A 21,453-nucleotide genomic window follows, 5' to 3' on the forward strand; every position below is an offset into this window, starting at 1 on the left:
TACATATTCCGTACCAGTTTTTATTTGCTCTTGACTAAATTTATTTCCACTAAAGTGATGAGCAACCAAACTTGTCAAGAAATGAGCGAGGATCAAAGCCATTTTCATAAGCTCCTTTACTTTAGTCATATCATTTACCAAAAATTCGCCATTTGCATGTTCAGTCTCGAATGCTTCCAGAAGTTCTAGCCATATCTCTGTAGCCTCTCCTTTAGTGCAAGTATTTGTTTGGACTTTGTCCCTGCACTGCAATTTACTTTAATTTTTATAAATACCTAGTATTTGCCTTTAACTTTGTATCATTTACAAGCTTTGTTACATCTTTATCAATACTTATTCTAAAAAATCCACAAGGAAAAGAAAATGTTTTTCCTGTAGTTGGCTGTATACAATCAATCACAAAATTGGAAAAAAATCCTTTGTAAAAAGTATAAATTTTTTTTTTATTAAAATCCCTTAAAAGGGCTACATCACAACAAAACGTTTTCGATTTTTATAAAAAATCATCATCAGTGTTAGATAAACTGGATGCTAGCTGAGCCACAAAAGAAAAATATCCGGGTAAAAACCCTTTACATATAATGTAGATGCCTTAAAAGTGCATACTTCAATAAAAAGCCCTGTGATGGTCACATGGCAACCAGGATAATGCCCTGAGGTAATGTATTGAAATTTCCCAACACGTGGGATCCAAATTGAGTTGTTTACATTTCAATGACTTAATGGCAACTGAATGCGAAATGAGTGATGTTTCTGAAAAAAGGGGTTTTTTCCGAAACATCACTCATTTCGCATTCAGTTGCCATTAAGTCATTGAAATGTAAACAACTCAATTTGGATCCCACGTGTTGGGAAATTTCAATACATTACCTCAGGGCATTATCCTGGTTGCCATGTGATGTAGCACTTTTAAGAGATTTTAATAAAAAAAAATGTCGGTCTTGACGGTCCAGTTAGCTGGGGCTCAGTCTATCGACAAGTTTAGTGGATTTGCGATTTGCGGTCGCTGGTTCGAGCCTCAGCTAGGTCATGAAATTTATAAAAGGCCAACGCCGTAGTATAAAACTCAATAGAGTCTACGGCTTGGTCTGGATAAACTGGCGTCGGATCGGCCTATGGAGGAGCGGTACGGCAAGGGATGAGGGCTTGCGGCTTGGTGATACTCCTCCATAGATCCCTACCGAAAGGCGTTGACGCCTAAGAACGGTGTATACATACATAATAAAAAAAAATTATACCTTTTACAAAGTATTTTTTTCCAATTTTTTTAATACTTATTCTATTGTTTAGAGCAAATGTGAAATAATATTGGCCAGTTTTTCAACTAACTTTCTAAGCATTCCGATAAAGTATTCCAACGAACATCCTAATGCAATACAAGAGCAGAATCACCAGCTTCTCGGAATTTTGCTCTAGCAAAATGTACATTTCTGAAATATTTGCAATTTTTTGACAGTGTTCTTTATTCCTGGCACTTCTATATCGTGGGCAAGTAAGTTCATAATATGGGCTGAACAGCTATAAGTTATTATATATGTATCTGTGCTGCCTAATTCCTCAAACAGATCCTTCTCATTTTAAGAAATATGATTTAAACAATGTTTTTTTCTACGTTTTATTTGTTTAAAACACGTAAATAAAAACGAAAAATAAAACATGTTTAAAACAAAAAAAACCGTTTAAAACAAAAAAAAAACGTTTGTTTTGTATAAAATAAAAAAAAACATGTTTTTTTTCAACCCTGTAATAGATCCACGTGTCGTCCACTGTTGCAAAACTGCGCAAAAACTGAACAACGCCAAAAATTCCTCCGAAATTGTAACATGGTTGCATTTGTGGTCGATTGTGAGCAAACGCGGCAACCATCGTGCAGAAAGCTTTCTCATATAGTCATACCCAAGTGATCATTTAAAATTGAAATCTCTTTCTCTTTCAATCTCCGATCGGTTAAAACTAGATCGTGAATTTTTTCAAATAGTTAGGATGTAGAGATCTCAATTGAGCGTCCAAAACGTTCGGCATTTTCCGTGCTTCATCATCACGTAGCGCTACAACCCATGTGTGGGTCTTGGCTGACTGTACCGGGTGTCCCAATAAGAATGGCTCTCGGCCATATCTCAGGAACCGTTTATAGTAGAGCTTTGAAATAAAAATTTTATAACAAAAGTTGCCTCAAGAAAAGCCTGGAAATTATTTTCATAATTGTGGGACCACCGCTAGAGGGCGTAATTGAATATCAAAAATTAAAAAATCTAAATTTTACAAAATTTTCCTAATGAAGGGGCACTGGAAATCCGATCGTCGTATTCTTCATAAAATTCTACGCATATTTGATTTGACAAGTTTAGGTCTACCTTTGGAAATAAGAGGTGGGGGTGAGTGGGAAACTTGTTATGAAAAACTGGCTGTGAGTCCGGTTCTGCTTAATCAAATTTTGCAAACTCGATCTTGTTGAAGACAGATCTTTTTCGTCAATGTAAAAGTTTTGATTTCGAACCAACTTACTGAGTAATATGCCAGCTAGAAGGCGTTATTTAATTTTTTTCAGAAAACTAGTGTTCCTGGGAAAATATTAAATACAAATATGCATTTTTAATACCATGTTACAAAATTAGACAAAATTAGCAACAGAATAGCGAAAACCGCATGTTAATACCTTTTTTCTATCTCGAGATATCTTACAAAACGTGTAAATTTAAAAACATAACTGTTACTGTCACCGGTAAACGAAATTCATTAAAAGTAGTGTGCTATAGAAACAACAAAGAAACATTTTCCAGCTGTTAACGTATATTAGGTCTTTTCAACGCTTCTCATTTGTTTCGAGCCTCGTTCATATCTCGTATATTAATATTATACACGGATTATACGGCATATGACAGAGGCTCGAAACAAATGAGAAGCGTTGAAAAGCCCTATTACAAAGAAATAAAAACAACTATTTAGTGATGACATAAACTTTCAAATTTTTGCCCATCATTTTCGTTGCAAACATTTACTCTTGCAAGAGTAGATTGAACAGCAGTCTCAATTTCTGCTCTCGATATGCTTTGAATGGCGTTTAGTATTATCTGGATAATGTATTCTAGAGTAGTGTATGATGGGCAACAATTTGAATATTTAGGTCGTCACTAAGTAGTTCTTTTTGTTCTGTGTTATATTTAATTTTAATAGTATTGTTTCTCTTTATATTGTTGTTTTAATTAATTATTTTTTATACGTTGACATCTGGAAAATGTTATTTTGTTTTTTTCCACAGCACACTACTTTTCATTAACTTAGTTTACCGGTGATAGTAACAGTTATGTATAAAATTTACACGTTTCTCGAGATATCTTGAGATAGAAAAAAGGTATCGACATGCGGTTTTCGCTATTCTATTGCTAATTTAATCTAATTTTATAAAGTATGATTAAAAATGCATACTTGTATTTAATATTTTCCAAAAAAAACTAGATTTCTGAAAAAAATTAAATAACACCTCCCACCTGGCTTATTACTTATTAGGATGGTTAAAAATTATCACGCTTACATTGAAGAAAAAGATCTGTCTTCAACAAGACCCAGTTTTCAAAATTTTATTTAGCAGAACCGGACTTACAGCCATTTTTTCATAACAAGGTTCCCACTCACCCCCACCTCTTATTTGCAAAGGTAGAGTTAAACTTGTTAAATCAAATATGCGCAGAACTTGATGAAGAATACAATAATCGGATTTCCAGTGCCCCTTCATTAGGAGAATTTTGTAAAATTTAGATTTTTTTATTTTTGATATTCAATTACGCCCTCTAGCGGTGGACCCACAATTATGAAAATAATTTCCAGGCTTTTCCTGAGGCATTATAAAAAATTTTATTTCAAAGCTCTACTATAAACGGTTCCTGAGATATGGCCGAGAACCATTCTTATTGGGACACCCGGTACAACTTTTTTCCAATTTGATCGGTCTTCCATCAACCTAGGATCAAATGGAATGTTGATTTTCCGGAGATCTGCTTGGATGTTATCTCTCCATCGCATTCTGGGACGTCCGAGTGGTCTTTTGCCTGTAGGAATCTCCTCCCATACCAGACTTAGGGTAAGAACAGAACAAGTGGGTCGAGGTGGAGGTGGAGGTCGCGGTGGATGCTTTTAGTTAAGTCGCGGTCGATATCGACAGCACATAGCAAGGAGGTCACCTGCGCTGTCAGTCGAGCTAGAACCACTATCAAGTGAAGTAGTTTAATAAAATTTTAATGACAAAAAGACTGTGCTTTTGCTATGTTGTGTCAGTCAAGTGATGATAGTGATGAAATGTCAGCTGTAAATAATCAGATCCTCCTTCATATTTCAAAAATTTACTGAATTTAATTACTTTAGAAATTCAAAAATAAACTGAATACAAAAAAGGGATTATATAAAAAGTATCAACTCAGATAGCGCAGGTAATGACAACTTGGTTTCGAACGGACCAATCATAGGGAAGCATCCTTGTAGGCCGCGCAGTAGACATACATGTAAAACAAACTCATTTTATTTTCAAAAGCATCGATGTAAACCTCCTGGATGGCATCGCGCTAAACCTCCACCGCGACTTACCTGCTCTGTTCTCTTCCATTCACTACAATGTGTTTGTTTTACATGGATATCGACCGCGACCTCCACCTCCACCGCCACCCACTTGTTCTGTTCTTACCCTTACATGTCTCTCGTTATGAAGTCTGTGCGCGTGGCATCTTAGTCGCTGTGATTTAATTTCTGGGACAATATCGGCTACAATTCACTTTTTTCCATTTTCTTCTCAAAACGCGCGGTAGTCTGCCTGATATAAACGGCTGCCAAACACAAACTAAATGACGCAGCTTGTTCAAATTAAGACCGGAGTCAAAGAATACACCAACGTCGTTGTTGTATTCTTTGCCGGAGTCATGTGAGTGTTGCCGGTTGACAAGAGCAGTGTTGCCATTTAGATGCGGAAAATTCTAAAAGTCAGGGACTTATTGACCCGCCCGTGTATTTACAAGGTTTTACCGTACATTTTTGATATATTAGAGAGTTATCAAGTAACTCTAGGAGAATACGGTAACGTTATTTTAGCAATGGAGCATGCGCAGTATGAATATTGAATAACGGAAATAATTTTAACGTTAACGGGCTCCGTTACGGTAGGTCGGATAGCGGGATTGAAATACGGTAACGTTATCAGCGAATCGCACCAATTCGGCAAGACTCGGACATGTAAGTTCTGTTATGTAATATGTTCTGTGTTATGAAATTTTATTTCTGTATGTTAACAGGCGTTTTGTCTTTGTTTTCTTGGCTTGGTTTTGGTTTGGTTGAGTTTAAAGTTTTAGTTCCTCTCAGTATTACTTACCAGTACAGGTATGGCCAGTTTCTGTTACAATTATATCTGGTATCCCTAACAACTGTACAAGCCTTGGAATATCCTGTTTTTCAAACCGAAAATACTGTTTGGCTTGTTCAGGTTCTAAGGTATCGAAATTAAAGACAGGATGTACATTTTGATTTTGAACGTTATCATCATTTAAAATGTGATTTAGTATTAAGTACTCTATATCATCGTCATTGGCTTCAAGTAATATTGCCTGTTCTAAGATCTCTTCCATATTTTTTTAGAAAAATTTGAAATCCAAATTGTACAAAACAAGGCAAAATTACAAAATATGTATCTTGGGTGAAAGAAAACAAAAACAGAAAAAAAAATTAAACAAATTTAATTATTTTGCTCTCAAATACGACATTTGACTGACAGCTGCCAACTATTAACGTGAAGCAGGAATTCGACCACTTGATAACTCTAAAATTGCATATATGTACGTTAAAACTTATACCGAAAAAAATAGTGTTTACGTGTCAAAATAACGGATGGATAGAATTTTACTTGATAACTCTCTATTTTGGTTGTAATCTTTACGTTACTTCTTACAGAAAGCCCACCAAAGTGTGTTCAAGTACCAGTAGAACAGAAAACCCCAGAGAAGTGTGGCGGCCGATTAAAGTTGACTCTCCGCATGAAGCGCAGTCCAGTGTTGGACGAGGTTATAGAATCCGGAAATAGCTTAAGCGAGGATTACTTCGAGCCCGAATATGAAGTACTTCGAGTGGAAGGAGTAGATAATATTGCATGTACACCGTTTTCGCACAGGAAAAAGAGGCACAAAGCGAAGGAGAGGAGACGTGAGAAAAGACATAGGTATTGTAATTTTTTTCTCTTTTAACCCAAATATTTAAAATATAATATAATGTATGAATCACACCAAACGGTTTTTGAGTTTAAACTGCTTGAAATTAAAAAAAATACTGAAATTTTAGTAGTGCAGTTAGTGAGAGTATTTGGCTCCGAATTTCATCCTACTGCATCAATTTACTTGATATTTTCACATATTTCATATTCGTGGTTGAAAATTTGCCATTTTCATTGAATAGTGACACCTTTTCGGATGGTTTTTAGCTAATACCTTAAAAATTATGCATCTAACGAAAAAAACTATATAAAACGTTTTTGTAGCTTATGAAAAATCAAGGAGATTCATTTCTTTATAAATCTTCTAGTTATATTACAAAAAAGGATATGGTAGGTGAAAAAATATGTTTTTTTTTGGTGCATGCTCAAATCGGTGTATTCAAAATAAAGAAATGGTCAATTTTACGGGTATAATGCTACAAATACCTTTTGTAGTGATTGAAAAGACTTTTAAAACGAGCACTGTTAAATGTCGATTACATTCAAACTAAGTAAGATACGGTGCAATTATTGTTTTCAAAAACCATCCATTTTAAACCCGTCAAAAATTTTGAACATAAAAATAACACTATAGTAAAAGGTATTGTAGAAGTAAAACGATGCATTTAAATCCTGTGGATGAGGGGTAAATATACTTCGCATTTTATCTTAAAATAAATTAGTCATCAATTTTTTTGCACCATATCTCGCTTAGTTTGAATGTAATCGACATTTAGCAGTGCTCATTTTAAAGATCTTTTCAAGCACTATAAAAGGTATTCGTAGCATTGTACCCCTAAAAGTGACCATTTCTCTGTTATTTTAAGTTGAATACACCGATTTGAGCATGTACCAAAAAAATATTTTTTCACCTAGAAGATTTATAAAGAAATGAATCTCTTTGATTTTTCATAAGCTACAAAAATGTTTTATATAGGTTTTTCCGTTAGATGCATAATTTTTAAGGTATTCGCAAAAAAATTTTCAACCACGACAATAATTTAAAAAGTATTGAGCTTTCAAAAAAAATTATAGAACAGTTTTTGCTTAGAATTAGGTTCTCTAGCCACTTCCGTGGTTATTTTAACCAACAAATTTTCCACACCCTCGGAGGGGTGGAAACCATCCCCAAGATAAAAGCTCACATCGGCATAGGGTAGACTTTGAATTAGCGGATAAATAGAGGCTAGTCCCAAAATTTCATTAAAATTCATGTAGTAGGATAGAATTCGAGGTAATATTCGAGGTTTTTACTCTCATCGACTGGTGTATAGAGCGAGTCTAATAATTTGAGCATTGACTGTAAACAACTATGTTCTAAAAGAATTGTGTAATAAATTGTATTTTTCCATTTCAGGTTAGCTGAAGCAGCCCTGCCACAGCTCCCCATGAAACGCTTAAAGCTTAAATTCGGCAATGAGAGCCACACTATTGACATCCCGTCCACTAGCACTAATTGTCATACATGATAAGAACCTGACGAATCTTGTGGTTGAGACTTTTTCGAAAAGTGATTGTATTGAGATGACCGCGCCATCGCGTAGGTTGAGATAGGCAAAGAACAAATTAGATAATCTCGAGAATGAGAGGTTGTTTAATTATTGCTGTTTCGTTCAACCTTACCGATGTAGGAATGTTTAGTGTATGGCTATACTATCATATAGGTACACTTACAGACAAAAATATTGCTTATTTTATTTTCAGTCTGTTTGTGAATAATATTTTCTTCTTTTTGAAAAGTTTTGTACTTTTTATTGCTAAATAAGTTATGCTGGACGATTTTACGTATATTCATTGTTGACATGTAGTGGTAATCAATTGTAGATGTACATGTGCATTATACAAAATTCCAAAAAACATGACATGACAGCTGGCAACTGAAAATATGACTTATACCAAATTCTTCTTTCTTAAACATGGAACGTTATATTAATATTATTACAATTATTGTGAAGTACTGAAGAGCTACAACAAATATGTACTATGTGTAGAGAAATTAATGAAACAGTCTGATTTTGCTTATAACAGAAAGATAAACAATAACGACAGTAACACTTTTTTACGGTAACATTTTAACAATTTAGTATTTAGTATTTCTTCCTCTAGCTCTAGTAATAGCTTGCACCCTTTTAGGCATGTTTCGCAGGTCTTGGATGGTGTCTTGCGGAAGTCGATTCCATCCCTCTTGGGCAGTGGTCCCTAATTCTGAAATTGAGTTTGGAGCTGGATTTCTGGCTCGTATCCATCGTTTCAAGATGTCCCTTACATGTTCTATTGAAGTTGTATCAGGACTCATTGGTGGTAAATCTAGAGACTCAATCCCAACATCCTCAAGATATTATATGACTGTTCCTGCGGCATGCGCAGGTAGTATGATACAGTTGCTCCAAATAATGGCATAACCCAGACATCCAAAGTGAAAGTTATCCTCCAACACCAAATTGTTCTATATTCTATATGGTCCACGTAATGTTCAGCAAAAAGTCACACCATTTTGAGCGTCGGGTTTGGGGAGGAGAGAGGGTAGAAATCGGTAAATTCGTAGTTTTTTACGTTTTTACGTGAAAAATAATTTCAAAACACTTTTCGTTCGATAATTTAATTTGTTTGGTCTGGGATGACATTTTGACCTTTTTATTTTTATCAAAGAGCGAATACATGTGTTAAGTGTTTATATAGTCAAAATATGTGGCAAATTTGTCATTAAGATTCAATTTAATAGTACTTTAACGACTTAATAATCACCTCATAATTTTCTCGGATTATGGGAAATCCCTTCAATCAGATTATTTTAATCTTTTCTGTAGAATTTTGAGCTAGTAATTAAAAAACATTAGTAAGTATACCGCTAATTACAAGCACAAACTTAAAATGAATTAGCGAAAATATACAAAAAACTTGTGTTAAACCTCAAACTATAAGGCGCTTAGGTGATGCAGGACTTTTTAACACCACTGTACATTAACTTGTTATGTGATCAGTAATTCATTTTTGAGATTGGGAGCTGTAAGTGTACGATTTCGCAAAGATTGAAGTCTCAAATATTGTTCATCTCTTGGCGTTGTATTTCTTTTTTGTCCTTAACCGGGTCGCCGATTATATTTTTCTGTCTCATTGTATCACTTTATTATACGAGAAACAGTAGATTGATGAGTACGCAGTCTCTGCGCAATATCGTCTGGTCTATAACCCTCATTGACTACAGTAAAAATTTGAATACACACTAACTCGCTTGAATGTGGCATATCAGCAAGAAAATTACAGAATCAAAAAATAAAACTCTCCAACTGACATTTCAATACCAAGAAACAAAACAAGAATCGGTGTAAGTTGCCAAGGCACACTTGTTAGTTTGTGGCATTATTGCTTGTTGGACTATAAAAACTATAACAAAACAAGAATCAGTGTAAGTCGCCAAGGCACACTTGTTAGTTTGTGGCATTATTGCTTCTTGGACTATAAAAACTATGTCGTAAGTATTCTTGTGTCTCTAAAAAATGGTAATACAGTGGAACCCCTTCGTGCCAATCAAAAGTATTCCTATAACTGGGATATTCTAATAACCGATCATTAGTGGCTAGTAGAAACGTTTTGGGACCTCAAATTTATATTCCTTAAAGCGGAATATTCCTGTAACCGGTATTCTAAATAAGCTGGTTCGACTGTATACGTAAAACATTCCAGCATAACACATTTCAGGAATAAAAAAAACTTGTAACATTTCAAAACTAAAAAATAAAATAATGATTGAAGATTTTTTTTATTTAATTGAAGATAAAACGTGCAATATTTTTGTCTCTGAGTATATTTTTTTAAGTAAACTGGAAACAAGAAAATCATTAAAACACAAATTTTATGGACGTACTAAGAATGTTACTAATTTAAAGGTGTGATATTCGGTGTTCTGCTTTCTGTGATTGTACAATTGTACTATATCTACATTTTTTTAATTTTCCGCTGCATATTTTAAAAAAAATTTCTTTTTTTTACCATTAAACCCCCTTTAAATGGTACGTAATATTTTACATTCGGCAATACATACTGCTATAGTCCTTTTCATGACCATTTTTCAGTGCGTAACAGTTTTTCGATTTCTCTCTAACGCATTAAATTGTATGTGACAGAAAAAAGGCACGTCGGTGATTACAGACATTTATAACATTTCTTCTAGTTATTCTAGTTGTCGATAGATGGCGCCATAATCAAAAAAGAATTATTTATTAAAGAAAATAATAATATTATCAATATAATCTGTACAATTTATAAGACTATACAAATCAAAGAAAATACCATTTTATAAATGCAATAGACACAATTGATTTGTTTTTATTCCAAATTGAAAAAACAATGTGACAACTGTCAGATTTAACTAAAATGTCATGTTAGAATAAATGTCATAAATGTGTATTATCACGGACTTACCTTTTTTTCTATAATTTGTGACGCACTGAAAAATGGCCATGAAAAGGAGAATACTTGTCTCGAACCATAAATTTTAGCTAGCCCTAAATCAAGGTTTCATTTATTTATATATTTCTTTTCTTTCATTATATAAATGGCATTTCTTTTATATATACAGCTTTTAAATATATTAAAAAAAGCTTACAACCTTGGTCAATACAATTTTTAGAAAGAAAAAAGTATATTGCAAGTTGATGCCATACATTAAACAGTTCTAAAACACAAAACAGTATTTAAATTCAACAAAGAGATGTCTTTTATTTAGAATTTACTTTTAATATAAATTTTATTTTGTATTTTAACATATTTCGAGGATTCACAGTAGAGTATACGCCAGTGGCATTTAATTTTCATACTCTTCTCAATTTTATTTCACTGAAACGCAAAGTGAATGTCACAACCGATTTGAAACAGTCTTATATGGTGAAGATAACAATGAAGTTCTTTCTTCGTCCTGGACTGCGTTTGCCTGCTATCTTCCTTTGCATATTTTGTAGCAACCTATATTTGGGACCTCCCATTACATCTTTCTCTTCTTATAGACCAGAGCATCTGTAAAAATATTAGTACATTTGGACGTTGAGAGGTGACTCATATTTTTTTGCAGAAATTGCTTGCAAATAACTCATGTAATAATAATTGAGTTATCCTCCCAGTCTAAAAGGTCCGGAACATTGTTTAAATAATCAAAATGTCAAAAAATGAATGAAAAATTAGATTTTTTTCTTCGTTTTTTGATTATAACTTTAAAAGTATTCATTTCCGAGAAAAGTTGCACTGACATAAAAGTTGAGTAATTAAATTTCCTACAATATAGCATTGGTTAAAATTTTTTAAAATGGTCACCCTTGTTGCAAAATAGAAATAATTGCGAAAAAATTACAAAAAAACAAGTATTTGCATTTTACGTTTTTCAACCATTTGTGCTACAATTAGGACCTTCATATTTCACCCAGAAAAACTGTATGATACAATAAAACAATACTGTACATTTCATTAAGATTGGCTAAACAGATTTTGCAAAATAAATTTTGCAATCCAGCTTTCCCAAAAAAATGCATTTTTTCAAAATGTTGCAGGACTGAAAATAAAGCAGACAACAAATTAATTTTTTTTACATATAGAAGAATACTTTGCCTTTCATTTACAATTTGCAAAATTAAAATCGGGTAACTACCACGGCGTCAGGAATTTTTTTAAAAAACAATAATTTTTGGTGCTACGCGCATGACAGCGGATACATTTGCTCTGATTGGGCATTCCAATGACCTTTGATAATGATTGATAAATTTTAATTTTTAGTACAGTTCGATATAAATAAATAAATTTATTTATTGCAAAATAAAAACACATACTCTGTCCTTTGAAACAATACTTTTTTTAGCAAAAACTTTCTTTGTTCATATATTTTAATTTGGAGAATAAAAGTTTATTATTTTTAAACATATGCAATTGTTTAAACAATATTTTACAAACAATAATCAAATTAGTTTGATGTTTGTGGAATTAAAATATTAAAATACAACAAAATATAGGGTAAGAAAATAATATATTAGATAAACATTGGTAGCCACAATATTCGATCATTTTTGACAGGTCATTGGAATGCCATATCGGAGCAAACGTATCCGCTGTCCTGTGTGTAGCACCCAATATTAGTGTTTATTTAAAAAAATCCCTGACGCCGTGGTAGTTAACCGATTTTAATTTTGCAAATTGCCAATGAAAGGTACGGTACTCTTCTATATGCAAAAAAATCAACTTGCTACATGCTTTATTTTCAGTCCTGCAACATTTTGAAAAAATGCATTTTTTTACGAAAGCTGGATTGCAAAATCTATCAAACCGATCTTAACGAAATTTACAGTATTGTTTTAATATATCATAAAGTTTTTCTGGGTGAAATATGAGGGTCCCAAGGGTAGCAGAAATGTTTGAAAAACGTAAAATGCGAATACTTATTTTTTTATGGTTTTTTCGCAATTATTGCTATTTTGCAACAAGGGTGACAATTTCTAAAATTTTTAACCAATCCTATACTGTAGGAAATTTTTATGTCAGTGCAACTTTTCTCGGAAATGAATACTTTTAAAGTTATAATCAAATAACGAAGAAAAAAATCGAATTTCTCCTTCATTTTTTGACATTTTGATTATTTAAACAATGTTCCGGACCTTTTTGAGCGGGAGGATAACTCAATTACTATTATATGAGTTAATTCCAAGCAATTTCTGCAAAAAATATGAGTCACCTCTCAAAGTTCATCTTAAACCAGATGCGCCCTGGACCGTTAGTGCTTTTTATAATCTCAGTAGTCTTTATAAGACAGTCTAGTATTGTGGAGTTTCGAATCTTCTTCACCCAAGAAACTTTTAAAATTCTTCTTTAGCACCACGTTTCGTAGATCTCATTGGGATTTAGATCACTTTTATTCACAGTTCAATACTCTACACTCTACACCATAAAGTATGACCAACAACACGTAGCAGCAAAGTAAGAGGATCCGCAATGCCAATTTTACATCTCTGTTTCATAATAGCTTGGACATCCTTCTAAAAGCGGATCTGGCCTGCTAAATTCTGGATCTAATTTCACCGTTACAATTTAATTGTTCTCTTCTTCTTGTTAAGGTGCTGTGCATTTCTGCATAGGCGTCCACTTTACATTGGCTTGTCAGATGAGATGTTAGATAGTCAGGATTAAATAATTCTGCTTTTAGCAGCATTGCGAAGCATTTCATAGCTGTGTCACAGCATAATAAACGAAACCAGCAAGGACACACTACGATGCCGCCTTTGAAGTTAAAACGTACGGAACCGACATTGATCGAGTAGTACATCTCAGTGGTGATGTGGTGCATTCGTACATCAGTGTTGCCGATGTCACTATATGAAATTATATTAAGCCACTGCTAAAATGATCAGATTTTGCCAAAAATTATGTTAAAATTTTTGATCTTGGTAGTTTCTAAGGGTAATAAAAATACATTAAGAAAAAAGTTAGTTTATTCAACTTAACTTATTAATTCAAAAATACTTGTAACAAAATTATATGTAATATCATATATTATACTATAATAAAACTACATCTGGAACGCTTTCAAATAAAATTTCCTCATCCTCATCTTGTGAAAATGAAGACTTTATGCGATTAAAATAATTTAACATTTTTTTTTCTATTTGAAAGGAGTAACATTCTTTTACTCCTTCACTTTCGCCAACACTAATTTAATATTTGCTCACAGATCGCATTTAACCCTCGTAAGGCGGTGCTTAGATTCTTACGTAAACAACGGTGCGGGGTGCATTTGCACCCCATCTGTATATCCATTTTTTTATATGTGGACGTCGGGAAAATTAATTTTAAAGATAATTAGGACTTGTTTATTATACTACAAAACAAAATTTTAAAAAGAAAGTACTAATTTCTTTTAAAAAAAAAATTGTTATCGTTGCAAGACAAACACATGAAAGAGTGAGCAACACAAAGTGTTTACACACAATACAGTTATGCCGGGACTTTCGGTCTATTTTCTCTTACATAAGTAACAGCGAACTTGTCCCGTAGCTCTGTTAGTTCCAGGTGGAACATCAGAAACGTCTAATTCAGGATATGAAATTTTCATCATTTGCACCCTACCGTCATTTTTCCAAAAAAGCACGTAAACGCAAAGAGTTTTAAATGCTGTAATGGGTGTAATGCGTTTAGAATTGAATATATCGCGAATAAAAAAATGGACCAAAATCAAAAAATTATTAAAAAAGATAGGTAAGAAAAACGAGGTCTGGGGTGCAGCTGCACCCCGCACCGCCTTACGAGGGTTAAACGTCGAGAGACAACGATATCTAAGAAAACGTGATTTTTTTATTTCTGCATTGCTGCAGTATCAGTTATTGCACTAACCTTATTACCCGTAAGAGATTATTTTTGAATATTTTCTGGAATTTCTGCAAAAAATTAACAATACAATCGCCATTCATCGTCAATATTTTGTGTTATGTCCCAATTATTGACATAATTCCCACAGGCATATGTATAAAATTATGTTAAATAATATTTATTATCAGAATGTCATAAAAGTTAAGTAAATCTGATAATTATGTACAAATCGGCAACACTGTCGATTTTATACACTGTCTGGTACTACGCGAAAAATGGCAGACGATCTGCGCGGTAATAGTGCGCGAACTTTTCCCGCCTTCTAGTGTGTCACTGCTGTTGCGTTTTCTATGCTGTGGCTGTGTATTCCTGTCCATTGGCGAATATTAAGCAGCCATGACATATTTTTTACATCCCAGACCCCTCTTACCCCTCTTAGCTGTTCTCTAAGTTAAATAATTTGATCAACTTGCTCAAATTTGATACTGATGGATAAGTACTGGATGTGTAACTGGATTTCCTGAACTAACTACACAATTTTTCTATAAACTTTTATTTATACACAATTTTACAAATACTGTGAATCACTGAATAAATAAATGTTGCAAAAAAATGAAATGAATGTTGCTGAAACATTTTCCGTGGTATACATCAAGTGTAGTGGGGAGAAAAGAACGTGTTTTCAGTGTTTTCTCTTTTATATGCTGATTCGCATCGGAGAAAAATACATGTTGAAATGATAGATGTTCATTGGTGTAATTAATGTACCTATAATGGATGTTGTTAACACTGTAAGATCTTCATACTATACTTGTAAAACTGTTTTCATTTTAAAAAATAATCAAAATTATAATATTTGCATGTGGATTTTACAAAAACTTGCGTTTATTTTTAATATGTATCCATTATTAGATATCCATAAATATCATCAATTTTTATTTATACGCACAACAGGCCGTTAAGACCAAGGGTATTTTTATAATACAAAATCGTAAGATTAACTAATTATAATTATTTTAAACAAAACTCGCACTTAAAACTTAAGTACATATACAGGGTAGCGAGAATGTATGGAAACACGGTGATTTCTTGGAAACCGCTCGAACGATTTTTATAAATTTTGGTGGGTAATGGTCTTTTAATGCGGCCGATATTATAGTGGTAATTACATTGTTGTTAAATCTTCCGTTTCTTTGGAAATCTAATGAACTTTCTTATTTTAAATAGAACACACTGTATATTTTTTACGTTTTGAAGTCCTTAAGAAATACTGATTATTTTCCATGTTATGTTCACTATACCTAAATGCCATAATTTCGGAGTTCTTCGGAGCCTCATCGGAAAGAACGTAGACTTGTTCTCCATACCCCAATTGATCCGCACTGAGAGGTTTTCCCACCCATTGCAACTGAAGTGAAAATATTAGGTGACTAGCGTCATCTGGCAATTAAAAGATGAAGTTTTCGATCCTAATAGCATTATTAATAATATTTAGAAAATATTAAAATATTACTAAAAGATTTTTAAATCGAAAACTTATTGGTCCATTTCCTTGGTAACACCTCCAAGGCTTCTAAAATTTGCAAGCCAAATGGATGCTAAAGCGAAGAAGACAAGAGGGAATTCAAAAAACTTACAATTCACGACCCCGTCTGTTCAGCTGGTAAATTCCAACAGAAAATGGACCTAGTTACTCGAAGGAGTAAAGACCAATATAAAAATAAAATAAAAAATTTATTTTTAATTCAGTTGCAATGCGAAGGCAAAACAATCTTACTTTTCAATTAAAATACGGAGCGCAGTCCAGTCCCTTGAATCGCGATTTTCGGCTCTTATTGGAGCCTCATCGGAAAGAACGTAGGCTTGTTCTCCATACCCCAATTGATCCGCACTGAGAGGTTTTCCCACCCATTGCAACTGAAGTGAAAAGTGCGGATTAATTGGGGTATGGAGAACAAGCCTACGTTCTTTCCGATGAGGCTCCAATAAGAGCCGAAAATCGCGATTCAAGTGACTGGACTGCGCTCCGTATTCTAATTGAAAAGTAAGATTGTTTTGCCTTCGCATTGCAACTGAATTAAAAATAAAATTTTTATTTTATTTTTAATTTATTATAATTTTTGTACCTTTGGATTTGTCTACCTCGGGAATAAGATAATAAAAGTAATATTTACAGTATTTTTATACTTCACTTGGTCTATTTGACACATTGTCCGAGAAATCTTGTAGTCCGCACCCGCACAAACAAAAGGAGTATAGCTCAGTGGTAGAGCGTTTGACTGGAGATCAAGACGTCCCCGGTTCGAATCCGGGTGTTTTCTATTTTTTTTTTAATTTTTGGTATTGTTTTAATAAAATTGATTGGAAAGTAGTAGGTAAAAATTAGTTTAATCTTTAAATAAAATATAAATAAACTGTTCGAAAGTATATTTATTTCGTTGAAATCATATAATAGAAGTATAACTTCTTGCGTGCGTACAAAGTACACGCACACATTCTTTTTTTTTCAAGATTTCTGGCTTGTTTTTCAATTCACGGAACAGTTCTTCAGATGCACGTAAGCAATTTTTAACATACTAACTTGGAATTTTCTCGGCGCTGCTAGAACCTGCACGACCAGGGGTGTAGCAAGGCTGGCATAACAATATCTGCAAAAGGAACTAAAGAGTCGCATTTGGCTCGCGAGCCGCTGGTTGCTGACTCCTGGTATAGTATATTCGGTGCTTTAGCCTTCCAACACAATTTAAAGAAATTTTAGAATTTACAATCCTGTTGCGGGTTGTTCGGTATAATAGCTTTTAGACGCATGTATGATATTCTAAAATGGATACATTTTGTTAAGAAATGCAAATAATTTTAACAAGGCGGACATTTTTGGAAACGATAAATTTTAGTGTTTTGTTTATTTTAGAGAATTGCTTTTTTGTTCTATGCCTACGATCTTAAATGTATTGCTTAAAACATTATACTAGGGGTTTACTAAAAAACAGTTTATCCCTCTTTGAATATTAATAGTACTTTTATTTTTTAAATGTATAATGGTGTTGATGATTTGTTAGTACAGGAATTTATTGTTTTTATAGTAAACATCCTAACTCCGACAGAAAATTTGTAACCCGATCACATTCCAATTATAAAAATATCTTTGGGTATTATCGGAAAGATTGTTAAGTTATAAGAACGTATTATTATTTGTTTTAACTCTTACGATATAGTTTTTTATGATAATTGAGGATCCAAGGTATATTGGGCAGATTCCTTATAAATCCCTATGATTTCACTGTTCCTGCAGTAACCTAGCGATACTCTTATTAGAACCTTTTTACCGTGTCATCGTATAATATACGTTTTGGGTTTCTCTTCCGCCATCTTCTTGGTAATTGCCTATAGTACTCTAATGTAATTGGTTCTTTTGAATTATATGTAGTGACAGTTTAGAGCATAATATGCACCTTATTGCGGTGTCATATTTTTGAGGACTATCTTTAAACAGAAGAATAGAATAAAGAAAAAAGTACGACTTTGTAGCCCTTTTAAAAAAGTCTCGTGACTTTTAGGACTTTAATAAAGCAAAACATAAAAAACGACAATCACGTTTTAGTCATTTTTCTAATGATACCTCTAAAGGTAAAGGCTCTTGCCAGATCAATACTGTGGATCGAAATCAGTTCTCTATCAGTTTTTACGGCATTTTATACTTTTGACTGTAATCCACCTCCAGCGCGTATCGACGGTAGTGGTAGCTTGTTGGTGGGAGTGCAGGCACACAAAAATAGAGAGGAGGGCTAGGTGTCGGCAAGCGTTGACTGCGATATCGTTACAAAGTGGAAGCCTCCCTTGTATGCTAACAGGCTATGTCCACTTGATTGTCCTATTGATTGGCTGCTTTTGTTTCATTCAAGTAATACATATAAAAAATGGTTCATTCTTCATCTTTTATTTTTTAAAGAGGAAACTGGACGTGTATTTAGCCACTACTTCATGGCAGATATCCAGTTTGCAGATATAAAAGATAGAACGCAGAAAAATCAAAATTCAATAGATTTAAAAGTTATAAACTAGTGACTTTGATTTTTGTCGACATTTTCATAATATAATGAAACTGAGATTGCTCTGGTCAGATATAAAGGGTATCCTCTTTTTTTTCGAATAATTTCTGTCTCAAAGAGTGGACCAAATGGGTGAAATGAAAAGTAAGCTTTGCTTCTCTTCACTATTCTTCTTTGAATTTCGGATTCTTCTGTTCCATCCGTGTTTAATGCAACTCCCAAATATGTGAAACTTTCTACAGTTTCAATATCATCCTCTAATTCAACTGTGGATCTGTTTCTTCTAACTCTTGCCTTTGCCAGCGTGCAAAGTACATATTGCCATGATGGTCTGCAACATCCGAAACGGATAGGTACTACAAGATTGAACCAGGTTCTGAGGATCTTTAACCATGATGTTCTTCTTCCTCGCTTTCCAAATATTTTTCTCTGCAGGATGGCTTGTAGGAGGTCATATCTAGATTAATTTCGCATAATGCGTCGAAGTGTTGTAACTTTCGAGATTTGATGGTGGTCAGTATCTCTGGGTTTTCTGATAATCTCCTCGTTTGTGACTCAATTGTTCCACGGCATTTTAACTATTTTCCTATGTAGCCACATCTCTAATGCTTCAAATTTTCTGCACATATCTTCGTTCAAGGTCCACCATTCACCACTATAAAAAAGGGCAGAGAAGACGTAGCATCACAATATTCTTAAACCGGGTCCATACTATGTAACAAAACATGTTAAATAACAAAGTTTCATAACTTGTTACAGAATTTTAAATAAATTTTTTTTAAAACGCCGTGTTGTATAACATTTTTCTGGTTATATAGCATGTTTTATGTTATCCAACAGTTGTTGGTAAACATCAAAGAAAGTTATAAAACATTGTTGTAAAACCGCATCGCCACTGATCTACATTTAATATTGAAACATTTCGTTTTTCTCTGGCTGGCATAGTTCACGAGCAGCAACCATTGGAGTCATATCGCCTTGTTCGTTCTTGAGTGATTATGCGCATTTTGTTGTTTTGTTTTTTGTTAGTTAAAGCTAAGTTACATAACAAAATTGTACAACAAATTTGTTGTATAACTTTGTTATTAACATGTTTTGTTATGTAATCTGGACCCGGCTTTACTTTTATGCCAAGCGAGAGGTTGTGGTTCTTGAATAAGGCCCCCATCCGGTTGAAGATAGATAGGTAGCTTTTTAGATGCGCGCCTCTTATCTGTTGGTTGTTGGTCCATTCTTCATTTATTATAGCGCCGAGGTGGTTGTAGTGCCTGATTGTGTAGTGGTTGTAATACCTGATTTTGTTCACAAGGACTTGTAGATGTTCTAAGTCCTTATGGTGTCATCTGCATACCTGATTCAGCCTGTACCCGTTTAGTAGAATGCCTTTTTCAGTTTCATACAAAGTTTCGATAAATTATCTTTCAGATCAGAGATTGAAAATTAGAGGAGACAAAATACACCCATGATTTTTCACATACTCGTATTCTGTGTGTTCACCTTCAACTCTGAAAGTCTAATGCGAGGAAAGGTTTCAAATTATTTTCAGATCTTGGTTGTTAATTCCTGCTTCTCTTAGTATTTGCATCATCATGACGTGCTGTACTTGATCAAACGCTTTCTCGTAATCAATATAACATTATAAGTAAATTATAATTTTTAAGCCTAATAGATTCACTTCATGTATTTATAAATCAATTTCAATAACTCACCATAACTACATTTCTGAACTTTTTTCGAATCTTCAGTAGGTTTTGCTTCATATAATTTTCTATTGTTCAAATTGATTTTATGAAATAAAGGAGATATGAGGGATATTTAAAGAGATATACATACTTTTACTACAAAAATTTCGGCTTTCCAAATTATCAAACGTTTTAACCTTGCTATTGACTTAAGAATCTTTCTAGGCATACCACATCCGATTAGAAAAGTGGCGCAAGGTCTGTGGGCCGAAGACTGTATTTATTTATTTTTAGTGTAATTAGAATGTATATGTACAGTGATAAAAATCTACGGTTTTAGTTCAATTGTAGGATAGTTTGAGAAAAATGCGATTATTGTAAATAGCTGATTTTATTTATTTTTACAAGCATTTATCGTAAACATTGTATTATTTTTATATATATTTTGGTTCTTAGTATGGTTTTCATACGCAATGACATACTGGAAGATGTACAGATTTTTTAATTGTTATTGTCAAAATGTTCAACCTAATGTATTGAATAAAAAGTCTCCAATTATACAATTGATATGAAGCGAATTAATCAGTGACACTTTTCTAATAAAAATCAGGGTACTCGACTTTAGTCAAGCATTCGATTAGGCTAACCTAAATTGCTAAGGTAAATTTTGAGGCCCCAAAAAAATATGCAAAAAGTTTGCCACTTCTTCCTCACCCCCGAAGGGGCAGGCGGAAAACATCGATTTACCAAGAATCTGTGGGCCTTAGAAAAAATTTTTCAAACATAAAATCTAGTTGATTTTGAACAAAAAATTATGGCCTACAATAAATGCTTTATCTAAAAACACAGAAGAGTGAGATGCAGCAGATTGGCGATTAGTTGCAAACTTTTTTAGGGATAGAGAAGCAGATTTAAATTCTTGGTTTGAAGAGACCGAAGAAAGAAACCAACGATGACAGATAAAGCAGAATGTGAAGAAGTAAAAAAGGAAAAAAACCTTTCAGAAATACCGGAGTCATCAACTATGTATTATTGATGAAGTAAAACATGATACCTTATTCATTGTTTAATACCTCTATAATATAAACTGGACAAACGGTGTATCTGTCAAGAATTCTTCCAAAGCCCCGAAAAAATGTTTCAAACAAGAACTTTTACT

The 21,453-nt window shown here is 33.4% G+C and overlaps 1 protein-coding gene and 1 non-coding gene across 2 annotated transcripts in view; both read left to right on the forward strand.

Annotated features, from left to right (window-relative positions):
- LOC114328757 (histone-lysine N-methyltransferase Suv4-20) overlaps positions 1-20,861 on the forward strand; it is a 47,038-nt gene extending 26,177 nt beyond the window's left edge. The window contains exons 6-7 of the mRNA XM_050646352.1: positions 5,929-6,193; positions 7,581-20,861. Coding sequence (XP_050502309.1) covers positions 5,929-6,193; positions 7,581-7,692 — 377 coding nt within the window. The 3' untranslated portion in view covers positions 7,693-20,861. The remainder of the gene's footprint in view (positions 1-5,928; positions 6,194-7,580) is intronic.
- Positions 16,813-16,884, forward strand: Trnas-gga (transfer RNA serine (anticodon GGA)). The gene has a single exon. It is a non-coding gene; the product is annotated as a tRNA-Ser (tRNA).
- Positions 20,862-21,453: the final 592 nt, after the last annotated feature.

This window comes from Diabrotica virgifera, chromosome 3 (assembly GCF_917563875.1).
Source record: "Diabrotica virgifera virgifera chromosome 3, PGI_DIABVI_V3a".
Taxonomy (NCBI): Eukaryota; Metazoa; Arthropoda; class Insecta; order Coleoptera; family Chrysomelidae; genus Diabrotica; species Diabrotica virgifera.